At 37.1% G+C, this 24293-nt stretch overlaps 2 protein-coding genes across 4 annotated transcripts; both read right to left on the bottom strand.

Moving 5' to 3' along the window:
* Nucleotides 1–1745: 1745 nt before the first annotated feature.
* LOC107583322 (interferon-induced very large GTPase 1-like) lies at nt 1746–10195 on the bottom strand. Its single transcript, XM_016269500.1, has 4 exons — nt 10153–10195; nt 8056–8094; nt 7792–7826; nt 1746–6535 (listed from the first exon to the last, which is right to left on the bottom strand). The coding sequence occupies exons 3-4, from the start codon at nt 7810–7812 to the stop codon at nt 1784–1786; spliced, it is 4773 nt and encodes a 1590-aa protein (XP_016124986.1). The 5' UTR covers nt 7813–7826; nt 8056–8094; nt 10153–10195; the 3' UTR covers nt 1746–1783.
* Nucleotides 10196–15677: 5482 nt separating this feature from the next.
* LOC107583267 (nuclear body protein SP140-like protein) lies at nt 15678–20943 on the bottom strand. Of its 3 annotated transcripts, none has more exons than XM_016269426.1 (13): nt 20711–20943; nt 20454–20552; nt 20154–20287; nt 19855–19908; nt 18656–18689; nt 18397–18525; nt 17917–18050; nt 17335–17403; nt 17072–17190; nt 16889–16988; nt 16714–16773; nt 16467–16607; nt 15678–16358 (listed from the first exon to the last, which is right to left on the bottom strand). In XM_016269426.1, the coding sequence occupies exons 1-13, from the start codon at nt 20802–20804 to the stop codon at nt 16290–16292; spliced, it is 1236 nt and encodes a 411-aa protein (XP_016124912.1). In that variant the 5' UTR covers nt 20805–20943; the 3' UTR covers nt 15678–16289. The 3 variants fall into 3 exon arrangements, with proteins under 3 accessions (XP_016124912.1, XP_016124911.1, XP_016124913.1); XM_016269425.1 differs by having other exon boundaries at nt 16889–16991; XM_016269427.1 differs by lacking the exon at nt 20454–20552 and having other exon boundaries at nt 16889–16991.
* Nucleotides 20944–24293: the final 3350 nt, after the last annotated feature.

Genomic DNA, 24293 nt, shown 5'->3' on the forward strand with positions numbered 1-24293 from the left:
AAATGTAGAAATAAATACATGTGGAAATAAATAAATAAATATGTAAATAAATACATAAATGTGAAAATAAATAAAAGTCGAAATAAATAAATAAAATAAAAAATAAATAAATGGGAAAAAATACATAAATAAGGAAATGGAATTATAAATAATTATTTAATTTTTGCTTTTTAACTTTTCTTTGTACATTACTTTATTTCTAATTAAGTCAGCTTTGGCATTCCATATAGGCGCTAGCAGTTTGCTGGCATTTTAATCTTATAAATGTTGGCTGCTTTTGTAAACCGAATTTATAATTAAATTTATGTTTGTCTCATGTGTTTTATTCAAAGTTATGTACAGTAATTAATTATATTATTTTGACGTTTAATTGTGAATGCTTCGGTTAGCATTAGCTTCTGGAGGTGCCATTGTTTACCTTATGTGTGTCTTTACAGGTATGTGTGAACTTTCTTTTGAGTCCATATATGATGTAAATAAATAATAAAAGGACTATAAATAACCTTTATCGTTGTTTGTTGTACTGGTGGTGTAAAGGAATAAAGATGACTCTTACAGCATGTTTATGGTTTTTACTTGATGATTTGTTAATGCATCTTTGTTTCATGAGTTTACTTTGAGGGGCCCATTATAACCAACTCATTATTAATTACCCATACAATAACATTAACTCATGGTTTGTTAATGCATTATTTTGTCATGACTTTACTTGAGAGGGCCCGCAATAATTAACTCATTATTGACTACCTACTAAACTCAGCTCATGATTTATTTTACTTACTACAAATACACATGTACTAACACAGCAAGTATTTAGTCCGGTTAAGAGATGTGGTGTGGATTTTCAAGAGGTCAGAGAGCGGAGGTACAGTATCATCACGGCCTGCGTCTGGATGGACAGTGAACTGTTTCCGGGCATTTCTTCAGGATTGTTCTACAAATATTCTTTGTGGATTTTGAGGTTTTATTTTTATTTAGCTGTTTATAAGTCACAGCAGGGTGAGTTTAAAGGGAAAGAGAACAACACAAAACAGACAAGATCAATCAATAAGCTGAAGATGACAAAAGCTCAAATTATGATATTAAGTTCTTGTAATTTATTTCAAAGTCAGAGTATTTCTTATTATTTCTTAAAGAGGCTGTTTGATTTAGTTTACCCATAAATGTTAAATAATGCATTAACTATCAAACATGTACTGAAATATAATTAAGGCTGCCGTTATTCATGCGTGAATCCATATGACTCCAGTTGTAGTTAAGGATAGCTCTTCATTAATTCATGATTAGTTAACAACTTTAATAATCATTAGTATTTGATTAATTAAGTATTAATTTAGGCATTAGTACATGATTTTTCATGTACCCTTATTGTAAAGTGTTACCCAATATTACAATTAGTGAAGTAAACAGTGCAGTATACAGTCATTTTATTGCAATACTAATAATGTGTTGGACGGTACATGTAACAATGTCAGTGAAAACTACTGTTACAAAAAGTAGACAAAACTGTTTTCTAAATATTTAACTGAAAAGGAGGAGGGGGGGGGGGCGTTAAAATACTAATCAAAAACCTCTGAACATCGAAGTCAACTAATGGTATACACAATAATTTCTGTATGAAATAATTAAAAATCTTCCATAATTTTAATTACAATTAAATATCTTTATAAAAAGGCCTGTAAGTGTTGAGAACAATGAAACTGATTGGAAATAAGCTCCAGGCTTTACAGGACACTTTGGTTCCTCTTTGAGTTTATTTAAAAACTTAAGGCAGCTATTCAATTTACAGGTATTTCTCCAAACTCTCCATAGCTTGCTCTTTTGTGTAGGATCTCCATTCATTTGGAATCGCACCACAACCACTGAATGTTTTGTTATAATATTTCTCCAAATTAGCCTGGAATTGACACACAAACCACTTCCAGTATGGCAGCTCTGAGAGATCAGGCGTGATGGACCAGTTTGCATAGAGAGGACCTGCTGTTCTGTACTCCTTCCATACAACTGTGTCATCTTTTTGAATATCTGGATAAAAGTACTGTGTGTCACTTGCCACTGAAGATGTACAGAAGGTCAAGCAAAGGTTAGTTGTACCTCTGTAAATCATCCCTCTCATCCCACAGTTACGATGGAAGGGAGCGATATGATCTCCAGGATGGTCCTCCATTGTGTTAACACAGACAACTTTACAGAAAGGACACTGAGCCCAGCAGCATTGGCAGAAATGGTCAATCAAAATCTCATCTGGTGGTTTCCAGAACATTTTCATTTCAATATCAGAGAGATTTGTTAAGCATCTGTTCAACTCTTCTATTATGGGATGAAGTTCTCTTTTCACAACCTCCTCTAGAAGTTCAAAGTCAGTGATGTCCTGACAGCAGTTGCCAGTGAGATGTTCTTTATTGTATTCAAGCTCGTCTTTCAGACAGTCTGAGAAGATCTCCAGCCACATATTTGCATCTTCTCCTTTACTTAAGACTTCAGCTGTTGCTGTTTCAGCAGCCGTGATGACACATTGCTCCTTGTGTCTGATGTTCCCTTTAATCATTGCAAGAGCTGAGGAGTTACCCTCTGTTATGTATGCTCTAACTTCACGTTGGATGAAATCTTCAAAGTGGTCCCTGGGATGATGAATGTACTCCATGAATTTGTGAAAGTCCTCCTCCTCTGCTAGTGCTTTCAGAATGTATTTCTCCAGGTTTGACCTGTTGCCTTTGAAAGCTGGAATATTTGTGCGCATCTCTCCTGCTAGATCATTTGCAGTCTTGTTGTAGACACTCTGAAGAATGGGGTTTTTCAGCTCACTACAAATCAAGGCTCCAAATACTGCAGCAGATGTTGCACCTTTGCAGAATCCCTGGAAGACGCTGTAGTATTCTGGTTTCTTTCTTTCTAAATACATCCAGGGATCATTAGTCTCTCTGAAAACTTGATTAAGCTCTGCAAACCTCATACCTGCCTGTCTGCACATATATAGTGTCAAATCAACAATGAACTCTTTTTTTAATTCATATTTTGTGTGCATGCACTTGTGTTCTCCAAGAGTATCTTTTACAAGTTGAGCAATTTCTTGTATATAAGTTAAATTATATCCAATTTTTGCAACTGATTTTGACTTCACCCGGTTCTCAGTTTGACGAAAGACATTGTGCATCAGTTGTTTTATTGACTCTTGTTCTTCTGGTGGTAACAGGGGAGTGTTAATGGAATTTCTGTTGGCTTTTTTGATAGGATTTACATATATGGTGAAATCAGACACATGAACAATGTTTTCAAACTTATTTAATCTGTCACGAACAAGTGCTTCTTCATGCATTTCATTTAGGATTGTAATTATGTCATGTGCTATATTGATTTCTTTAAAAGGTGGAACATCTGCTGTCAGCTCAGAGACCCACTTTTCCCAAACTGAATCAAATAGTCTTCTCAACTCATTCTCATCAAGAGCCCTGTGCTTAAGACTGAATGCAAGCTCTTTGCTCTTCTCTAAGAGTCTTCTTTCACGCAGGGTTTTTTCTTCCACCAGTTTGGTGAGAGCTTCCCTTTGAGAGATGATGTTCTCTAATTTTGTTTTTGCATCTCTTACAAGCTCCCCATAAAGGTGCTTGATTTTCTCTTGAAATTTCAATTTCCATTGAATCAGCATCTCCTTTTCCTTGTGTTCTTCAAAGTAATGTTTCATGGAGCTTTTCACCTCTTCAAGGGTCTTTGCCATCTCCTCTTCCATTTCTCTACTCTCAATTTTATGCAGTTGCCTGTTGTTGATTCTGTTGCGTAGTTTGTCTTCAATCTCCAACCTGGCACTTCTGAGACTCCAGGTCCACTTTGCGTACTCCTCCTCCAATTTCCTGTATGTTACAATTTCCAACGTATTTTTGAAGCTGAAAACAAAGTTTTCATTCAAAAGAGCATTCCAGAGATCTCCAATACGATCTTTAAATTGTGCCAGTGTGACACCCATAGTTTTTGAGGCATGAGACAGAATAGTGCTCTTAAGCTCCTGGACATTTTCACTGTAACATGGATTTGGTGGTGCCATGGGGGGGCTGCCTTCCCAGAGCTGGGCAAAGTACCTCACATCAGTCTTTATATCAAATTTAATGACGTCACTGAAATATTCTGCGTCACAGACTTCTTCTTTAGCCGCTAGTTGAGTCATCTCATCTAGTTTCTCCTGTAAGCGCCTTTTCCCTACCATGTTCTTCTCGCTCGCTGTGATGTCTCCAACGTTCTGATGCACAAACATGCAGCTGGGGTTCATTCGTACCTTCTTCATCCTCAGGAAGGCTTGAACAACAATCTGAAGGATGTCCTGCATCTCAGCTGGATTCTCACCAAAGATATTGATTAGAGTCATGTTTCCAAGACCAACAACAAACGTTGCCATTTCATTATCATGATTTCTTGTTGACCTGCCAGCCAACTCTAGAGCACGAAGACCCTCGGTATCTACAACAAGAATGTAGTCAAAGTTTAACTGTTTTCTTAGTTCTTCAGACACCTTGACCAGCTGCATGAAGGCTCCTCTGGTGCATCTACCAGCGCTGACTGCAAACTGCAGTCCAAACATGGCATTCAGCATGGTGGATTTCCCAGTGCTCTGAATCCCTAAAACAGACAACACGAAGAATCTCTGGTCTCCCAGGATTTTGATAAGTTCATCTAAAACAGCTTGAACCCAAATCAGAGGCACATGAGCTGCATCACCGTCCATCAGCTCCAGTGGGTATCCGGAGATCATGAGCTCTGCTACAATCCGTGGCAGAGACCTGACATCTAGTTCACATCCAGATCCTGTATTTTTCTTAACAGATACATCTGATTCATATATCTGCCCAATTTCACGAAGTATATGCTCCAAGCCAAATGTTGCGGCATTCAGTTTCTCAGAGAGCATCTCTAGTTGTGATTGTTCTGCTGTGAGATGTTTAGATTTATCATGTTTCTTTTTCAAATCCAGCACTTTTGACCATTTTTCATCATATTTATGATGAAGCACGGAGAGGTCTTCTGAAGTGTACTCATCCAGGAGGATCCCAAGCCATTTAAGGAAATACATCTTCTCGTCAACATTTCTGGAATAAACGTTTTTAGTAAACAATTTCATAAAATTACTGATGCCGGATGCTTTCTGCTGCTCTCGGATTTTGTGCATTTCTGTTTGTTTTTGGCTATTGTGCATTTCAATGTTATCCCCTTGAGGTCGATGTAGTTCTTTGTTCTTAAGACACCAGTCGTGCCACAGTTTTCCCTGACAAGGCAGAAATGTTTCTTTGATTTTGGACAGTTCCTTTTCCTCCAGTAGTTTCATCATCCACTCTGCTGTCTCCTTTCCACTCCTGCAGTCATCATCATTCTCGTCTACTTTGATTCCTGTGTGTTTGCCCATATTCATAAGTTTAAAAACTGACAGTGGTTGTGAGAGGCAGTCTTTGATGGCTCTTCTGACATCCTCAGATATATCTGATTTATTTCTTTGTTTCAGGCCAATTGTATATTTGCCTTCCTGCAGTTTGGAAACACCTGAGGCATCTTCAGTCAGAAGGCAAATGAGAGGCTTTGTACTGTTGTAGAGCTTTTCCACCATTGCCATACTTTTGTCACTCTTATCAAGATTTGGCAAAAGCACTACATTTATTGAGGAGTCTTCAGTCAGAATTTTTAGCTGTGTCCCATTAGCTTGAGCATCACCATGAAGATTACAGAATGCAACACAATCTGTGAATTTATCATTTTTATCTCCAGACGGACAGTACCAGGCGATCTCAACCACTCCATCCATCAGCAGGCGGGATTTGCTGCTTCCACAGCAGTGTCTGTGAAAGAATGTGGTATGCCGTTCATTGATCAGGCTGTTCATTAATTCAGATTTGGATGCAGAAACTTCTGAAAACCTAAAAAATGCAACCATGGGTGTCTCAGTCTTGTGGACTGCTTGATTTTTGCTAATGTTTCTTTTGTGTGACTTCCAACTTTTCTTGATTTGTCGGAAGGTCCACAGAGGAAATTCAATCTCTTGGGTGAATGGACTGGGCACAAGCAGAGGAAGAGCATACTGACACTGTGAGAGTTTTGTTACCATGAGCTGACGTAGGAAATTATCTGCATAGAGGTACACTATCATCTGAATGTCCATTGGGTGAATGGGCTGGCTTCTACTCTGTTCATTTGTTTTTTCAGGTGCAGACCTCTTGAAAATTTTCTCAAAAGCATTGGTCTTTCCTGTATCTAACACCATGTTTCTTTGTGTGTTGAACACCTCGCTGGGTTTTTCTTTTATTGGGATGTATCTTGCTCTGTAATCTGTCATCAGGAGTCTTTGTATATAAGTTTGAACCAAGTTACTCTCCTCACAAGGTTCATGCCTCTGCAATGAAGGTGCAGATACTTGCAGAAAGGCATGTGACTTTAGTTTGCTGTGGTACTTGCCCAAGAGATTAAGCCTACCAACGAGTTGATTGATGTTTTTTCGCCTGCAGCTTTCTTTGTCTTCATATTGGTCTAGCCCCACCACTCCATGTTCATTGTCTTTTCCCTGATAAATTAGAAAACAGTTGTTCATATCTCATATTCATATTTAATCAAATCAATTTAAATGTATTCAATTTATGTGAAATAAAGTCTAATCAATGAAGTTTACAAATAGTGCATGTCAGTGCTATAAAAATGAAAGGGATAGTTCACCCAAAAAGGAAAATTCATTAATTACACAGCCTCATGTCGTTACAAACCCGTAAGACCTTCGTTCATCTTCGGAACAAAAATAAGGATATTTTTGATGAAATCCGAGAGCTTTCACCCAAGAACAACCATGTTTAAGGCACAGAAACGTAGTAAGGACATCTTTAAAATAGTCCATGCGATATCAGTGGTTCAACTGTAATTTTATGAAGCTATGAGAATACAAGATATGAAAACAAAAAAGACTTTATTCAATGATTTATTCTCTTCTGGGTCAGTTTGCCACCATTCACGAGAGAACCACAACGCTCAGAAACTCTCAGATTTCATCAAAAATATCTTAATTTGTGTTCTGAAGATGAACAAAGGTCTTACGGGTTTGTAATGACTTGAGGGTGAGTTATTGATGATAGATTTTTTTGTTTTCGGGTGAACATTCCCTTTAATGTTAAAATCAGCTGTAATCTGTGAGTGAGAAGGGAAAATGTATATCATCAATTTATTTATTTTTTGTTTCATACATAATTTTAATTTCATATTCTGCTATGTATTTAGTATATTTGTGAGATAATATTTTATTTACCTCGATATTGCCTGGTTTCATTTGAAATTGACTGCCTAAAAATAAAAAGCCAAAACAGTAGAGAAATCAAAGGTTTTCTGTGTGTAAACATTTGTTAAACAGTATAATCAATAATATAAAACCTATTGTTGAAATGATACTATGCTTTATTTTCAGATTTTTTTTTTAAACAAAGAAAAACAAAAAAGACTTTATTCAATGATTTATTCTCTTCTGGGTCAGTTTGCCACCATTCACGAGAGAACCACAACGCTCAGAAACTCTCAGATTTCATCAAAAATATCTTAATTTGTGTTCTGAAGATGAACAAAGGTCTTACGGGTTTGTAATGACTTGAGGGTGAGTTATTGATGATAGATTTTTTTGTTTTCGGGTGAACATTCCCTTTAATGTTAAAATCAGCTGTAATCTGTGAGTGAGAAGGGAAAATGTATATCATCAATTTATTTATTTTTTGTTTCATACATAATTTTAATTTCATATTCTGCTATGTATTTAGTATATTTGTGAGATAACATTTTATTTACCTCGATATTGCCTGGTTTCATTTGAAATTGACTGCCTAAAAATAAAAAACCAAAACAGTAGAGAAATCAAAGGTTTTCTGTGTGTAAACATTTGTTAAACAGTATAATCAATAATATAAAACCTATTGTTGAAATGATACTATGCTTTATTTTCAGATTTTTTTTTAAACAAAGAAATTATTACAGAAATGTTCCATAATACATTGGACTATTACTCTGATGGAAAAAGGAGGTGTCAATGTTTAGTCATACGGTTGTACTTACTGTCTGGTGCAAAGTCACTTCTTTGTTTTTTTATGTTTGCTGTAACAGAAATTAAACCAATTACAATTGCTCAACATGTGCTGCATACTTAAGCAAACCAAAAGAACAGCATGTGTAATAATAAAATCTGAATTCTTAAATTCGGAATTCTGGAAGTCTTTAATTAATGTCTTGAATTAGTCAGCTGTTGCTATTTATGTATAGTATAATTATGCTATTGCAGTAGGGCTGCAACAAACGATTTGATAATTGATTAATCTAACGATTATTAGAATGACTTATCAACTAATCATCAATTATTTCACTGATTAATCAGTAGACTTTGATTATTCAGCTTTTGCAATTTGTTAAAATATTGCGTTATACATATTCTAACATATAAATATTATTTTGTAAGTCATATGGATAAGAAACAAAATAAAGGTACAAGACATTTTATTTTTGGATAAACTATTTTATTCACAACGTAATCTCTCTTAAAATACCTTATAGGGTTATGATAATCAAAACAGTCCTGAGCTAGATCAAGCTTTGGTCTCAGCAAACCAATCACTTTAATGAAATAATAATAATAATATAGTAATAATAAAAAGATTTTATCATTAGCTAGCTCCACACTAGAGAGCAGCTTTATAACAGAAAATCAAGTTGTAATTCTAAATAAAAGTGACAACGTCTCTGGTTTTTCATGTTTTAATATGAAAAGCTTCTTGATTTAAGGCTATCTTGCATAAAGTGCTAAATAAACGTGATGTGACTGGACTTTACTAGAGTACCGAACTGCAGCGCTTGAGCAAACATCCACATCACTGTAATCAGATGCGTTCTTAACTGCTGCTTTCTCACCGCTGTCAGTTTTTGTTCTGTTCATTTTGTTATTGAGAGGAAAGCGCGCAGCATATATTTACATACTATATTCATCCAAACGTGCTCAGCAGCTTTAGATTTGGCTGTGTTCGCTCTGAAGCACTGTGTCATTTCACTGTGTGAATTGCATTCAGGAGGGCTGAATTACAATCTTGCACTACAGCGCCACACTGGTCAAATTGTTGCATTGTTGCAGGTTCTTACATTAGGTCATATGAGATCAAACGAATACTCGACAACAAAAATATTTGTCGACAATTTTTTTTATTGTCAACACTATCGATAATGGCAACTAATCATTTCATCCCTATATTGCAGTGCCATGTTTGGTCTTCAACGAGCCCAAAAGGGCCCATGTCACACCTCTCTTTATCTCCCAGCACTTGCTACCGGTTGCAGCTCGCATCAAGTTTAAGACATTAATGCTTGCGTATAACAGCCACAGGCTCAGCACCCTCCTAATTCCTCTCACTTTTGAGAATCTACATCCCCTCCAGAAGTCTGAGATTTACAAGTAAGCGATGCCTCGTGTTACCATCACAGAGAGGTGCAAAATCACTTTCCAGAACATTTTCGTTCACCGTTCCTGGCTGGTGGAATGATCTTCCCACCCCCATCAGGAATGCTGAATCCCTGACAATTTTCAAGCAACATCTGAAAACTCGTCTCTTTCGTCACCATTTGACTTCATTCTATATCAGGGGTGTCAAACTCAGTTCCTGGAGGGCCACAGCCCTGCAGAGTTTAGTTCCAACCCTGCTCCAACACACATACCATGTAGTTTTAAAATAAGTCTAAAGGACCTGATTAGCTGGATCAGGTGTGTTTAATTAGGGTTGGAGCTAAACCCTGCAGGGCCCTCTATGAATTGAGTTTGACAACTCTGTTCTAAATAAATGAAAAACAAAAAACCTTTGCATTCTCTTTCCTTAATCTCTCCCCATCTAGCTTGTACTAATCTGAACAATGCCTGAAACTTTATATTACGAGCACTTCCTGTGTTTATTTGCCCCTTTATGATGAATCGTTTATTGTATTTCTCAATTGTAAGTCGCTTTGGATAAAAACGTCTGCTTGATGAATAAATTCATGGATAAAAACAAGATTTAGAAATATGACAAATATATGTTTGTTTGATATTTGTGAAATCTGTCAGTGCAGATGAGGTCATGGTCAACCTTCCTGATATGCATTAAAACAAAATGTAAGTTAAAAAGAAATTGCACTTACTCTCTTGGAATGACTCATTACTCTTTCTTTTCCTTAGTCCTGATTCCTGACAATGTGCAGAAGTTTTTGTATTGTCTTTATTATCAGCCTTTGAGAAGAGAGAACCTGTTACATGAAAATATAATACTTTAGCTTGCATGTGCAAAGACAATGTGTTCAGTAAATTGGTCATTAAGATGATGATTATGGATTTGTTTGCTTACCCATGATACCTATGTCCTACAGTAGATCAGACCGATCCCTTTTAGCTTAACGGATAACTGCATCAGAGAGAGTTTGTGATTATGCTCTATTCATAAACCAATCCACATGACTTAATAGATGACATACAAGTGAGTCTGATACAAGTAAACAAAATCAAAAGCTGATTTACTAAAAGATGATTCATACTCTATAAATCGATAAGCACATCAAATACAAACACAATAGGGTGTGCAGTTGCATGCATTACTATGTCACATGATATGAATGCTTGCAAATCCAGATCAACTTTCTCTTACAATCAACGCTCGTAATCATATTTCGAGGAAGAGTCTCTAACTCTTAAGAAAATGCCACTGACATCATTTAATGTATAACACCTCAATTGTAATTGTAACATTTTAAAAATGTTTACTTAAATTTCACCAAAGCTATTTTTATGGAACCTTAACTTCCATTTTCTAAAAACGGGCTATTTACATAAAGCTCTTAATCACCATTGCCAATATTACAACAGAATAAAAGTATGTGTACAGTCAGTGACCATCATTGTTAATAGCATAATATTCTGAAATACAACACACCTGCCACCTTCCCTTTGCCACACAGCCAAATTAAATATTCTGACATCTTCCTGGTTCAGTCTACTATATCGCACCACTCTATTAACCACACCCACATAGGCAAATAAAAGAAGGGCAACCAGAGCTTCCCTCATTTTCATTGGTAATGTTTGAGGGTAATTCATCCTTTACTGTGAGTTGTTTACTATTTGCTGTGAGATGGAAAGCAGATTGTTGGACCTGCTATAGCCTACTGGTTCAAGGGTGTAACTTTGGTTTGAGAAGTGGGGGGGGGGACACAAAATGGGGGAAAATGTTTTTGATTTGAATCTCATTTCCTGCATGTACATACATTTATGGATTATGGTGATACAAAATCCAGGAAATAATTAAGTTGATTAATGATCAATTCTGCCAAAAAGAATAGTAGGCTACCAAACTATGTATAAGAAAAAAATGTCTTACTATCTTTATTGTTTAATAGGGGCCGATCGCCAAGACTTGAGAGAATCATTTTATAAAGTCGAAAATGTTCACCATTAATGTTTTAATGCCTCTCTTCCACTTAGACTGCACCTTTTCCATTAAATGACAATATTTGCTACCCCTAAATTGACTTTCCAATGCATTTTTTATCTTTATAAATAGAACATTAATGTTAAAAAAAAAATGTTCAATAGATAAATATGCAATGATGATAAAAAAGTGAAAAGTGATTATTTTAAATACTAAAAGCGCCAGTAGGTGGCGGTAAGTCACTGTCTTAATGCGTGAGTCATCGAGCCATTTGTTCATTCAAGAACTAAGCAAGTGGCTGTATTTATAAATGAATCATTGAATCAATGACTTTCGCGAACGATTCGGTCACGAAACACCGCAGAACTCAGCATTTTGTTCGCGTACCCCCTCTGTCGCCTCACCTACCCCAGTTTGGGAACCACTGTTCTACATTCAATATTTAGTTAACTAGCAACAGTGTATGTTAGCGTTAGCTCAGTCAACGAAGGCTAACATTAACAGGTGTAGACAGAAAATATGATTATCCTGACCTGAGCTAATTTACTGAATCAACCGACTCACATCTCCTTTCTTTCTTTCTTTTCATTCATGATGACATTAAAGTAATCTCTGCTGCTTCTGGTGTTTCATCGCTGACTGCAAAATATGATTATCCTGACCTGAGCTAATTTACTGAATCAACCGACTCACATCTCCTTTCTTTCTTTCTTTCTTTTCATTCATGATGACATTAAAGTAATCTCTGCTGCTTCTGGTGTTTCATCGCTGACTGTCGCAACGATACCCGCTCAGTAGAACCTTCAGTGAGATATTTTTAGAGTGCGCACGCGACGTTCCTGGACATGCGAATTGAATTTGAATTTGATTTGGGTTTCAGATATCAAACGTAAACATAATAAATTATTAACAAACATTTTAACGAATGCCTGGCAATAGGAAAATTTAACTTCTATCCATCTTAGAAACTTCTGCTGGTGGCTTTGGAATTGTCTTAACTTATTGCACGCTGTTTCAACACTCCTAGATTGCAATTGTTTACTTGAGTATTTTTTTGTTGTTGTTGTGTTTTTATTTATTTATTTTGCATTTGGTATTTAAAATACATTGGCTGTGAGGCTACCGATAAAAAGCGTGTGAGCAACGGACTGATGCGGTAACTTTAAAAACTTTGTATCATTTCTAAAATGTTTAAAAAATACCCTTAGTACAAAACACAATGTACCAAATCGCACAAAAAAAAAAAAAAACCCTGATACATATAAATTGCGGACTCCGGGGTATAAAATATCGGTAATTATAAATTAAAGTCAAATTAGTATAACAAACGTACCGTCTGATGATTCCAGAGTCCGGAGGATAAACTCATTCGCCTCACATAGCACACTGAGGCAGAAATGAAACTTACAGTAACGAAACGAAACGAAACGAAGACTTAATGATTACCATTTTTTCCCAGCTCTTGTCAGAACCGTCAGGGCTGTGCGAAGTGGGCCTTCATGACCTTTTTCTTTTGTGTTTACTACTTTGGTGCAGGCAAACTTACCTTAAAATGTTTCAAGGTGTGTATTCGAGTGGGGGAAAACGCCTCCATACTGTTTTTCCCAAAATAACCACTAGATAAAGTCAAGATACAGTTTTGTTGTTGCTATAGACTGCGTTGACAAGAGTGATGCAGAAGTATTCACTACGACGTTTACACTGGTGATGATAGAGAGAGAGAGAGAAAGCTGATTTCACGGTAATTGATCTCATTTTCAGCAGTAAGAAAAAAAAGTTTTTTTGTTTTTGTAGGATATCAGTTAGACCTATATATGATATGAGAATAAGGGCTGTAGATAGGGAGTAGCCTACATGTTAAGAAAAATATCATTAGCCTGTATTTTCAGATTGACAGAATTTTATTTTCAAACCTAGTCTGTGGGGTAAAACGCGAAAGCTGATTTCACGGTAATTGATCTCATTTTCAGCAGTAAGAAAAAAAAGTTTTTTTGTTTTGTTTTTGTAGGATATCAGTTAGACCTATATATGATATGAGAATAAGGGCTGTAGATAGGGAGTAGCCTACATGTTATTTAAGAAAAATATCATTAGCCTGTATTTTCAGATGGACAGAATTTAATTTTCAAACCTAGTCTGTGGGGTAAAACGCCCCCCCAGTGGGCATGGCTTAATTACTGTCGTTATTCTGAACATCACGTTCTTTGTTAGGATAAACTCATTCGCCTCACATAGCACACTGAGGCAGAAATGAAACTTACAGTAACGAAACGAAACGAAACGAAGACTTAATGATTACCATTTTTTCCCAGCTCTTGTCAGAACCGTCAGGGCTGTGCGAAGTGGGCCTTCATGACCTTTTTCTTTTGTGTTTACTACTTTGGTGCAGGCAAACTTACCTTAAAATGTTTCAAGGTGTGTATTCGAGTGGGGGAAAACGCCTCCATACTGTTTTTCCCAAAATAACCACTAGATAAAGTCAAGATACAGTTTTGTTGTTGCTATAGACTGCGTTGACAAGAGTGATGCAGAAGTATTCACTACGACGTTTACACTGGTGATGATAGAGAGAGAGAGAGAAAGCTGATTTCACGGTAATTGATCTCATTTTCAGCAGTAAGAAAAAAAAGTTTTTTTGTTTTTGTAGGATATCAGTTAGACCTATATATGATATGAGAATAAGGGCTGTAGATAGGGAGTAGCCTACATGTTAAGAAAAATATCATTAGCCTGTATTTTCAGATTGACAGAATTTTATTTTCAAACCTAGTCTGTGGGGTAAAACGCCATGGCTTAATTACTGTCGTTATTCTGAACATCACGTTCTTTGTTTTTCCATTAAATGCATTCTAACTAGGTGGTTGCATAAAAAATATTTGGACTTTATATTTAAAATTACCTTAAGTTAGCATCAGCTAACAATATCTTTAAAATAGGCCATTATAATTAGGGAATTCATAAATACGGATTATAATCTTTCTAATTTTAAGATAAAACTGTATAGGGAGTACATGTTGGTACGTCTATGGTAGAAAAATATAATTATATTTTCAGAACGACATTTTTTTTCAAAGCCGTCTGTGGGGAGGCATGGCTTAATTTCCCTGTCCCGAACATCCTTTGTTTTTTTTATCAAATGTATTCTAACTAGTTGGATGAATATTTGAATATGAATATCAAATATTTGGACTTTATATTTATAAATTACCTGAATTTAGCATCAGATAGCTAGTTAGCTTGCCAGATAGCATCAGATAACAATATTTTTCAAATAGGCTATTATAATTTTGTAATTCATAATTATTGATTATATTCTTTTTAATTTTAAGATAAAACTGCCTGTACTCTGATTTTGCTGTAAATGTATAAAGCAAATTGCTGTCAGACTGGGGGAAGCATCTTACCCCACCTGTGGGGCAAAACGCCCCTACAGAGAGCATTCAATTCATGCATAGTATGAAAAAGAAAATATGGAAGTCAATGGCTACCATTGACTGTTTGGTTACCGACATTCAACAGAAGAAATTTTTTTTATTTAGGTTTGGTACAACTTGAGGGTGAGTAAATGACGACAGGATTTTAATTTTTGAGTGAGCTGTCCCTTTAAAGTATATAAACACTTACAGTACAAACCCCATCAAAATAACACTGATTGTAGCCATATAAATACAGTGCAAACATCAGCATAGTATGAAAAAGAAAATATGGAAGTCAATGGCTACCATTGACTGTTTGGTTACCGACATTCAACAGAAGAAATTTTTTTTATTTAGGTTTGGTACAACTTGAGGGTGAGTAAATGACGACAGGATTTTCATTTTTGAGTGAGCTGTCCCTTTAAAGTATATAAACACTTACAGTACAAACCCCATCAAAATAACACTGATTGTAGCCATATAAATACAGTGCAAACATCAGGTGTAATCATGTACAAATTCAATTTTTGTTAAAAATCTAATAACATGAAAACTCTGGACATTTTTCAATAACATATATATTTTTTTTTTTTACAAATTTTAAACATATACTAGGTTTATAATTTAGGCCCATGTCATTGCCTCTAAAACTATGATAACTATTCTGGACATACTTATCTTTTTTCATTAATTAAGGCATGCATTTCCTCCAACTCTATGTACTGGCACACAAAGGCAAACAAACATTAGAAATCATTTGCAAGACACAGTAATTTTATAAAAGAAATATCCACATTATTTGAATAGCATGAAATGGAGGGACTCCTTCACCTTGAGCTGTCTGGTTGGTATCTCCCCTCCTACGCACTCTTGACACAGAAAAACTTAGCCAGGGTAGTACCATATTTATTTTTTGACAGTATCAAATGTGAGACTAGGGATAAAGTGTGGATCTGATTAAAAATCAAACTATAAAAACAACAGATGAAACATTCACAAAAAGAATATACAGTAATACTTTTGCTGATGGTAATGGGCTGTGCTGCAAATTGGTCTAGGTAAAGGAGGGCCATCAATTTCTTTGGATGATTATTTTGTACTGTCAGTTCAGCCTATTTACTGAAACTCTATTGTATTTATACCTTAATAAGAAGAATACTGATAAATATTCCCCACCTCACCACGTTCAATGCAAAAAACAAACAAAAATAGGAACAACAACAAAAACTCATTGGTTTTGGACCAATCATGTACATTGCATACTTGGAATTAAACCCCTTTTTTCAAAAGGTGGCGAGTTGAATACACTGTAAGTAATTGTTTATAACTGAACGCCTTCGTAATGTTGTCTAAATATTTTTTTCTTTATTTATAATTTCTGTACAATACACACAAATGTTACCATAAATTCTAACAAAGGACTTCTTTTTAAGGCGTGATGTTACAGGGGCTTAAAGACCGTTTCAAACAGTTCCTTGAGCCTAAAGGTCATTCTAGTGAAGTCATTATCCTACAGGAAAAGAAATTGAAAAAAGACTGAATTTAGTCTATGGAAAAAACAAGACTAAATAATATTCATTATTTAGAATCAATTGATTAGCTACATTTCCAGACTCACCCTGTTGGCGGTGCAGTGGTGGAAAACATATTCAATAGCTGTGATAAACTCTCGCACTGTTTGATAGTCATTATTCTCCAAGTTCATTTTCACTCTGCCCAGCATCATGGGACCACAGATGTTCTCACTGTATCCTGGAACCTGGACGCCAGCAGTGCAGACTTCACATGCATGTACACCATGTATAAGAGCTTTAAATATTTAAATGATTCAGAACAGGACAGACACACAGGCAGATGATATTTACATTGACACACAGGTCAGTCATGCTCTCGCGTAGCAGGTGTAACAGCAGGTACTGACAGTGCTAGAACAAACAACAAACAGCATTCATTTTCTTTTATCTGTACAATGAAAGAAATGTTGTTTTGGACCCCACTGACTTCCACTTTATGGGCTAAAAAAAATTGCATAAACTTTACCAGTGTGTATTGAGAGACTGGACTGCTCAAAACATCCTGTTGGATCCTTTGACTAGAACTTTCCACATTCTTCATCACACAAAAAGTGCAGCTCCACTGGCTTCTGTACACACAAAACACACAGTGTTACACAAAGTCACATGTTTAGTCTGTCTAATCCAGTATGATTTCTCGCTCTCTCACCCAGGTGAGTCTGCGCCTGGAGCTGGTAGGTGACAGCGTGAATGAAAAGCTCGTGGACAATCGTCACAACACACGAGCTCTCCGTCAGAGTTACACACGAAACACATGTCATCATTCAGCTGGGACAAGAGTTCATACAGAAATAAACTATACTGTTATGGAGCACACTGTAGAAATAATTTCAAAGGTCAGCAGTTCTGATGAGTTTTGGTGGTCTTGTTGATGCTTTGACGAGACTGTAATTGTGAGTGATGTTGTCTTACTAGGTTCTGATCCGGTTCTTGGCAGATATCACAATCACAGTTGACTGCATGTGGTTCCAAAGCTCTTTTCTGAAAGTATGTGAAAGCACATCAGTATTGTGTATACTGCAAAATCTTTTGATCAGACCCTGCCATACCAACAGAGAGCATTCAATTCATGCATAGTATGAAAAAGAAAATATGGAAGTCAATGGCTACCATTGACTGTTTGGTTACCGACATTCAACAGAAGAAATTTTTTTTATTTAGGTTTGGTACAACTTGAGGGTGAGTAAATGACGACAGGATTTTCATTTTTGAGTGAGCTGTCCCTTTAAAGTATATAAACACTTACAGTACAAACCCCATCAAAATAACACTGATTGTAGCCATATAAATACAGTGCAAACATCAGGTGTAATCATGTGTAATCTCTAAACGTCTCCCAGATTTCCATCGGATTTAATATGAATATAAAACAATGTTAAAGGACCCTCATGGGGTCATCATGGCAAAATGTGATCGCCTTGTTTGTTGATAGCCACTGTTTGTTTCTCTGAATTGAATCAATTTAAATGTTTATTATTTAGTATTTTCCTTTACCGTTATAAGCTTCCCAAGAGGCATTCCATGGGACACAATGTCTTTCTTCCATGTTCCATCTGGTTTGCTCAATCTGATGAAATCCTCAGGTGTAAGCCAGAAGTTCTCTGTTCTTATGCATCTCCCACAACGCCCTGAGATAAAGACAATACTGAGTGCAAAAGTCTTGTACCACTGCAGTCAAGCAGTGAATTTACATTCACTGTTAATATGTAAGAGAAAAAGCAATATGGGACTCTGCCTACAAATACCCTGATAGTGCCTGTTGTGGAGGTGTCAGATAAAAAGTGCAGCGATATATACCTTCAGCAAGGTATTTCAGGTTTTGCAGAAATGTAGGCAGAGTCACATATTTCCAATGAGCCTGGCTTGCGAGAAACAGATAACCTGTCTTGAAAATGTTTATAGTTGTGCACGTAAAACACTGACAACATATTCATTTTCATAACAACTGTTATAAAAGCATTCCCACTCACACACCTGTGGAAAATCGATATTTGTGTAGAATGCCAGAATCAGAACCACAAGTAACAGGTAGGACTGGACCTTCAAACACGCTCATGTCAATATCATCATCGTCTTGATTGTCTTCGATCTTTTCATGTGATTCTACAACAAATACACAAATATTCACTAAACAGAATATAAAGTTTTTCTTATTCTGAATACCTGTTGTAATGATCTTATTTAAAGGAATGTACCTCCAAAAAAGAAAGAAAATGAGTCCCCATTTACTCACCCTCTTTTTTCAAATCCACATGGCTTTTTTTCTTCTGCAGAACACAAAAGGAGAAATTTTGGTAGCACTGTATTTTACAGTCCTGTTACTCGTGTACAGTACATACACTCTAAAGAAATGCTGGGTGAAATACAACCCAGTGCTGGGTAAAATATTGACAAACCTAGCGATTGGGTAAAACATTTAACCCAACTGTTGGTTGAAAACAACCCAATGTAAAGAGTCAATCCACTGAAGGCGAGCGTAGTGAGCACCCAAGTGCAGTTTATTTACAGAGTGATCCAAACAATAATCCGAGACACAGACTTGACATGAACAGACTTGACTTGAACAGACATAGCATGAGCAGACTTGACATAAACAGACTAATTACCTTGACGGAGGCGAACAAGATGATCTGCTGGGTTCATTTTGCTGGTCGTGTATTCTGTAAAGAGTCAATCCACTGAAGGCGAGCGTAGTGAGCACCCAAGTGCAGTTTATTTACAGAGTGATCCAAACAATAATCCGAGACACAGACTTGACATGAACAGACTTGACTTGAACAGACATAGCATGAGCAGACTTGACATAAACAGACTAGACTCACCAACAGCGGGTTAAATACATTCAATACACGACCAAGGCACAATGGGAACATGAAGGCTACTTATAGCAGACAAGGAGGGTCACATGACATGAACAAACCAATGAGGAACAAGACACATGACTAAGACTACCAATCAGAACATGACACATACACAAGGCAGAGAGACATGAGGCAAGGGAAGCATGACACTAACATGGACCATGAAACAATTACAAAATAAAAGACATGGACAACATGAACATGAAACAAAACACCACATTACACCCAATCGCTGGGTTTGTCCATATTTAGCCCAGCATTTTTTAGAGTGTACTATGTACTTATCATAGTAATTACAATAACGAGGTAAAAATTACAGTAGGTACTAACCCTGACCCTACCCCTAAACCTGACCCTACCCCATGTAGTTACCTTATAATACAGTACTTTCTTAGGTAGGTACATTGTAAGTACACTGTATGTACATGTAAGTGCACATACTGTAAAATAAAGTGCAACCGAAATTTTGATGAACATTTTGGTCACTGTTAAGTCACATTTGAAAGCTTTGGTCTAGAAAGGTTAAGTCCTCCATGAAATACGATCTACAATGATCGAAAAGCAGCCAAACCTTTGCATCCTGAACCCTGCTTTTTTTAAAGGTTGCAGCTGGAAGAAATCCATCCTATGAACAGAAAAAGAACAAAGTTAGAATTTGTCGCAAACATATTTATACTGTATATGACAGTAGTTATTTATATTATCTGCATTATGTCCATTTTTGTTTCAGACAACTGTTATTTATTTAATTTGTGCTTCTTAGATGATTTACTAACAGATCAGACTCACCAATCACCAAGTCCATATTAACCAAAAAAAAAAAAGTTTAGTGCATTAGTTAAAACTGTTATTGAAACCGGTCTTATGCACCTCTATGAGTTTCTGGAGTGGAATCCCACTGCAAAGGATGCTGGTCCTCCACTTTTTGTTCTTCTCCTTCATACCAAACCTCTCAAACTCAGTGGGCTTGAACCATTGTTCCTCACTGAAGATGCACTTCTGCTCTGAAGACAGAAAAATGATCTATGATCAACCACTACTGGAATGACTTTGTTTCATCTGGATGTTCTAAATGTTCCAGAATAACAATCTTGAGACATTCAAAAAACGTGTAGCTCTTCATAAACATTACTAAATTCTTTAACATGTAGTAACATGTTTTGCACCTACTATCATAATATTTCTTCAAATACAGGACACCCTCTTTATAGCCACATGTAACAGGAAGCTGAGATTTGTCTTGAGTGTTTTTTTGTCCTGAAGATGTTTCTGAAACAAGTAAAATCTAAATCAGTTAGCAAAAAGAAGAAAAAAACCTTCTCAATAACATATTTGGCAGTGTAAAATGTGCCTCTTGTTATTTCGAAGAACTTGATTCATCACTGTTTTGTCATTATATTAGTAAAGAAAATAGTTTCTGGACTTACTGGGGCAGTTTTGTTTCTTGACTTGTTTCTTCTTAGGTGTAGAATGGGAGGACGACCCCGTCTGCGGTCTCTTCTTACAGCTTTGTTTCTTCATCCTCCTCTATTTTATCGCTTGATCAATCGGTCAGTCGGATTCTAGAATGATCTGAGAGAGTCATTTCATGAAGGAGACTGTCACATCTTCAGCATTATTTGAACAGCAGGAAGCGGACGGGTGTCTCCATGTTGAGTTGTCTTTGGTGTAATATCTCCCCTCCCACACTCACAGAATCGAAACTGAAAGCTGCTTGCTCCTGCGCCTTTGCATCTGAGGGAAAATAAAACTATAATATCAGAAAACATTCACAGAAGGATATAATTCTTTGACTCATCCGGATAATGTAAATATTTTTAATAACATTTTAATTAAAATTAGGGCTGTCGGTTTAACGGGTTAACTTATTTAATTAGTTATGAAAAATAACGCGATTAAAATATTTTACCGCAGTTAAAGCACTGACCCCGCCCCCAGACCTGTACATCATCTTACATTTCATACAGTTAACTGTTGACAAATGTGATGCAGAGCAACAACTCCATAAAAGCAGTTATGCCCTAAAATTCAAGATATTGGGGCAAAAAAGGCTCCTGTATGAGTATTGGTCTCATATTTAGCCTATGTCATATGATAAGCGATATCACACAAGCAGCGAGAGCAATATCAGTTTGTCCCGAATATAACGAGTGCCAATGTGATTTTATACAACAGTTCAATAAATAAGAAGTTAATATTGTGTTATATTTTAAACACAATATTGTCTGTTTTTGCTCAGTTTTGCCAACAGAAATATTATCTATGAAGCCACAGCAGAATTGTTGTGCGTCTGTGTTTAGTTTCTGAATGAATTCGCGTTTTGAGCAAATCGTGTGAATCAAAGATTGGCCCATTCATAAAGAGAGCCTGAATTCATGAATGAATCACCCGTTTGAACGAATTGAATGAATGACCCATAAAGACATTTACCAACACCTGCTTGCAGCTTATTAAGAGTATTATTTAAAAAAAACATCTTGAAAGGGATAGTTGTTTCGTTCTGCACCCCAACAAGCTTCAGTGTTTTGAACAAGTCAGATGAGGAAGTGGGTGTTACAGCACTGCAGCGGGTCACTGAATCCTTTGTTGAGTGGGTGCAAACTGGCAAAAGCCAGGGGAGGACTACTTCTGGTAGTCGCATTGGTGGTCTCAGACTCAGGGTGATGGTGAGGACTTCCCTTCTGAGGAATCAACCTCCCAGGGACCCTCATCCCACGGGCACTCTGCAGCCTGTGGAAATGCCCAAGGAATGTGCTGGACCACTGCATGTTGATCGCAGCAGGTGGGCGAGCCAGAGCTCTCTGGGGAGGATGATCCTGCTGCGCTGCCACCTTCTGGGATGATAACGATGCCGGAGGTGGACCCTGAGATGATGGCTATGCTTGCCCAGGCCACTGAAACCTCCACGGTGTCCTAAACCTTTGAGGCTGGGTGATTGGATTCTTGGTGCCTTTCTTCCCGGAAGTGCATGAAGAGCTTGCTGGTTCATGGACGGCACCTTTTTCTTCCTGAAACTGTTCTGGTAGTTTTTCCCCCTCACCACTCTCAATGGCGGGGCAGCCAATGTGTATACTGAGATCCCGCCGGTGGAGCGGTCGGTTGCAATGCAGCTGTGTCCAAACTCCACTTCCACCTGGCATGGCAAACCATGTCTCCCTTCCCGGGCCTGTAAGCATTCGTCTAGTCTGACTGGCAGTGATTATGTGGCCTTTGGAGAGGCAGCCTCGGCCTTACACGCTATGGCGTTGTTGCAGGTTCATCAGGCCAAGGCAAACAGAAGAGATGGAGGAAGTAACTCTTCGGGAGATGGTGATCGCACCACTCCCTCCCCCAGAGGAGGGCCGGGTAGATAATCTTTTGTTGCGTTTTCGTCCCTACAGCCAGCGGTACATAAAAACCTCAACAAAAGAGCAGTTTCCTCTGTCTTTGGGTCCCAAGAGGGCATAGAGAGCAGTGGACGGAGCAGAACCGTACAACTGTCATCCTCCTCTATCGCCAGCAGGCAGCAGTGGGCGGTTGGAGGGCACTTCAAGCCTTCTCATGTACCCTTTGCGCAACCGTGGAACCAGGTATGTGTTGCACCTCACACCCAGAACCTGCTTCGGGCCATCATCGAAACCCCTTGACCCGGGTCCCTGTGTTCCACCTCGCTGCTCCACTGTAGGTGTGTCTGTGGTTCTGCTGGTCCTGCTTACATGGTCTTTGAGAGCCTGGCTAGCGCTCCCCAGCCCGTCTCGCTGGCTCCTTCGGACCATCAGACTCGGCTATGTGATTCAGTTTACCCTGGCGTCCCCTCAAGTTCAGGGGCATCCAGTTCACCTCAGGCGGAGGCAGAGGGTGCTCATGTCTTGTGAGTGGAAATAGCAGTCCTACTGGTGAAGAACGCGATAGAGCCGGTCCCTCCAGTCGATATGAAGGTGGGGTTTTACAGCCCCTACTTCATTGCACCAAGAAAGGCAATGGGTTACAGTCAATCTTGGTTCTGTGAGTTTTGAACCGAACCATTCACTAGCTACCGTTCAAAATGTTGACGCAGAAATGCATTTGAAAAACTAATACACAATTTAACATGGCAAAATTTTAGTTTAAATACATTTTTGTTTGAACATTTGTATTTTTTTTATAGCCTAGGGTATTACACATGCCCCGATTCATTGATTCAGAGATCTTTTGAGGCTTTTCAAGCTTAAGTGCAGCCTTTTAGGCCTACAGCATTACCAAAAGTGATTGCGGAAACATCTAATGCCCACTTTCTGACTGTTTTAATTATTTTTATGTTTAACAGCCAGAAACAATTGCCCAGATTCTGTATGGGCACCTAATGTAAAGAGCATTTGTATTTAGGTAATATTTATTATCTAAACATATTTGCAGAGCTGTGTAGTCACTGATGTAATGATGCAATCTGGATTACGTAATCAGATTCCAAAAATCAAGTACTTGTAATTAGATTAAATTACATTTTAAAATACTTGTAATCAGACTACAGTTACTTTTTTATTGATTGCATGATTACATATTATTCACACAATAGCAATAAATTATTCATAATTTATTGATTCTCCCTAATTCCTATTTTTCATCTTACAAATGTTCCTTCCTAAAATAGCTTACCGCTTATATACATTCAGAAAGTCTTTCAGTTTTGTGGACAATCACACAAAGACCAGTCATTAGTCAGGTGGATGTAATTGCACAGAAAATTGAGAGGCCACACAGCTTTTGACCACTGGATTTACAAGAATCCTTTCAGGTTTAAGAAGTGCTTCAACATTACAACAACTAGTGATAAATACATTTTTATTTATTTGCTTATTAATTATTTAGTTATTTAAGTCTTTGGAAGTTCTTACTACACATTAAAATTCACAAATTTTTAAAATAAATATTTTAATAATTAAGTGTCACATTTTCATGTTCACAGTTTTCTGATGTTGGTTTATGGTCACATGACATGCAGGTAAACAAATAATAATAATAAAAAAAAATAATAAAATAATAATAATAATA

The sequence above is a fragment of the Sinocyclocheilus grahami genome, unplaced genomic scaffold (genome assembly GCF_001515645.1).
Source record: "Sinocyclocheilus grahami isolate Dianchi unplaced genomic scaffold, SAMN03320097.WGS_v1.1 scaffold52.1, whole genome shotgun sequence".
Taxonomy (NCBI): Eukaryota; Metazoa; Chordata; class Actinopteri; order Cypriniformes; family Cyprinidae; genus Sinocyclocheilus; species Sinocyclocheilus grahami.

Coding starts and splice junctions, on each gene's coding strand:
- LOC107583267 (XM_016269425.1), bottom strand. CDS start 20,804: ATGAAGAAACAAAGCTGTAAGAAGAGACCGCAGACGGGGTCGTCCTCC. Junction 17,404..17,916: donor CTCTTGGGAAGCTTATAACG/GTAAAGGAAAAT, acceptor ACATACTTTCAG/AAAAGAGCTTTGGAACCACA. Junction 17,191..17,334: donor AAGAACCGGATCAGAACCTA/GTAAGACAACAT, acceptor CTCTTGTCCCAG/CTGAATGATGACATGTGTTT.
- LOC107583322 (XM_016269500.1), bottom strand. CDS start 7,812: ATGAAACCAGGCAATATCGAG. Junction 6,536..7,791: donor TGAAACCAGGCAATATCGAG/GTAAATAAAATG, acceptor CTAATTTATCAG/GGAAAAGACAATGAACATGG.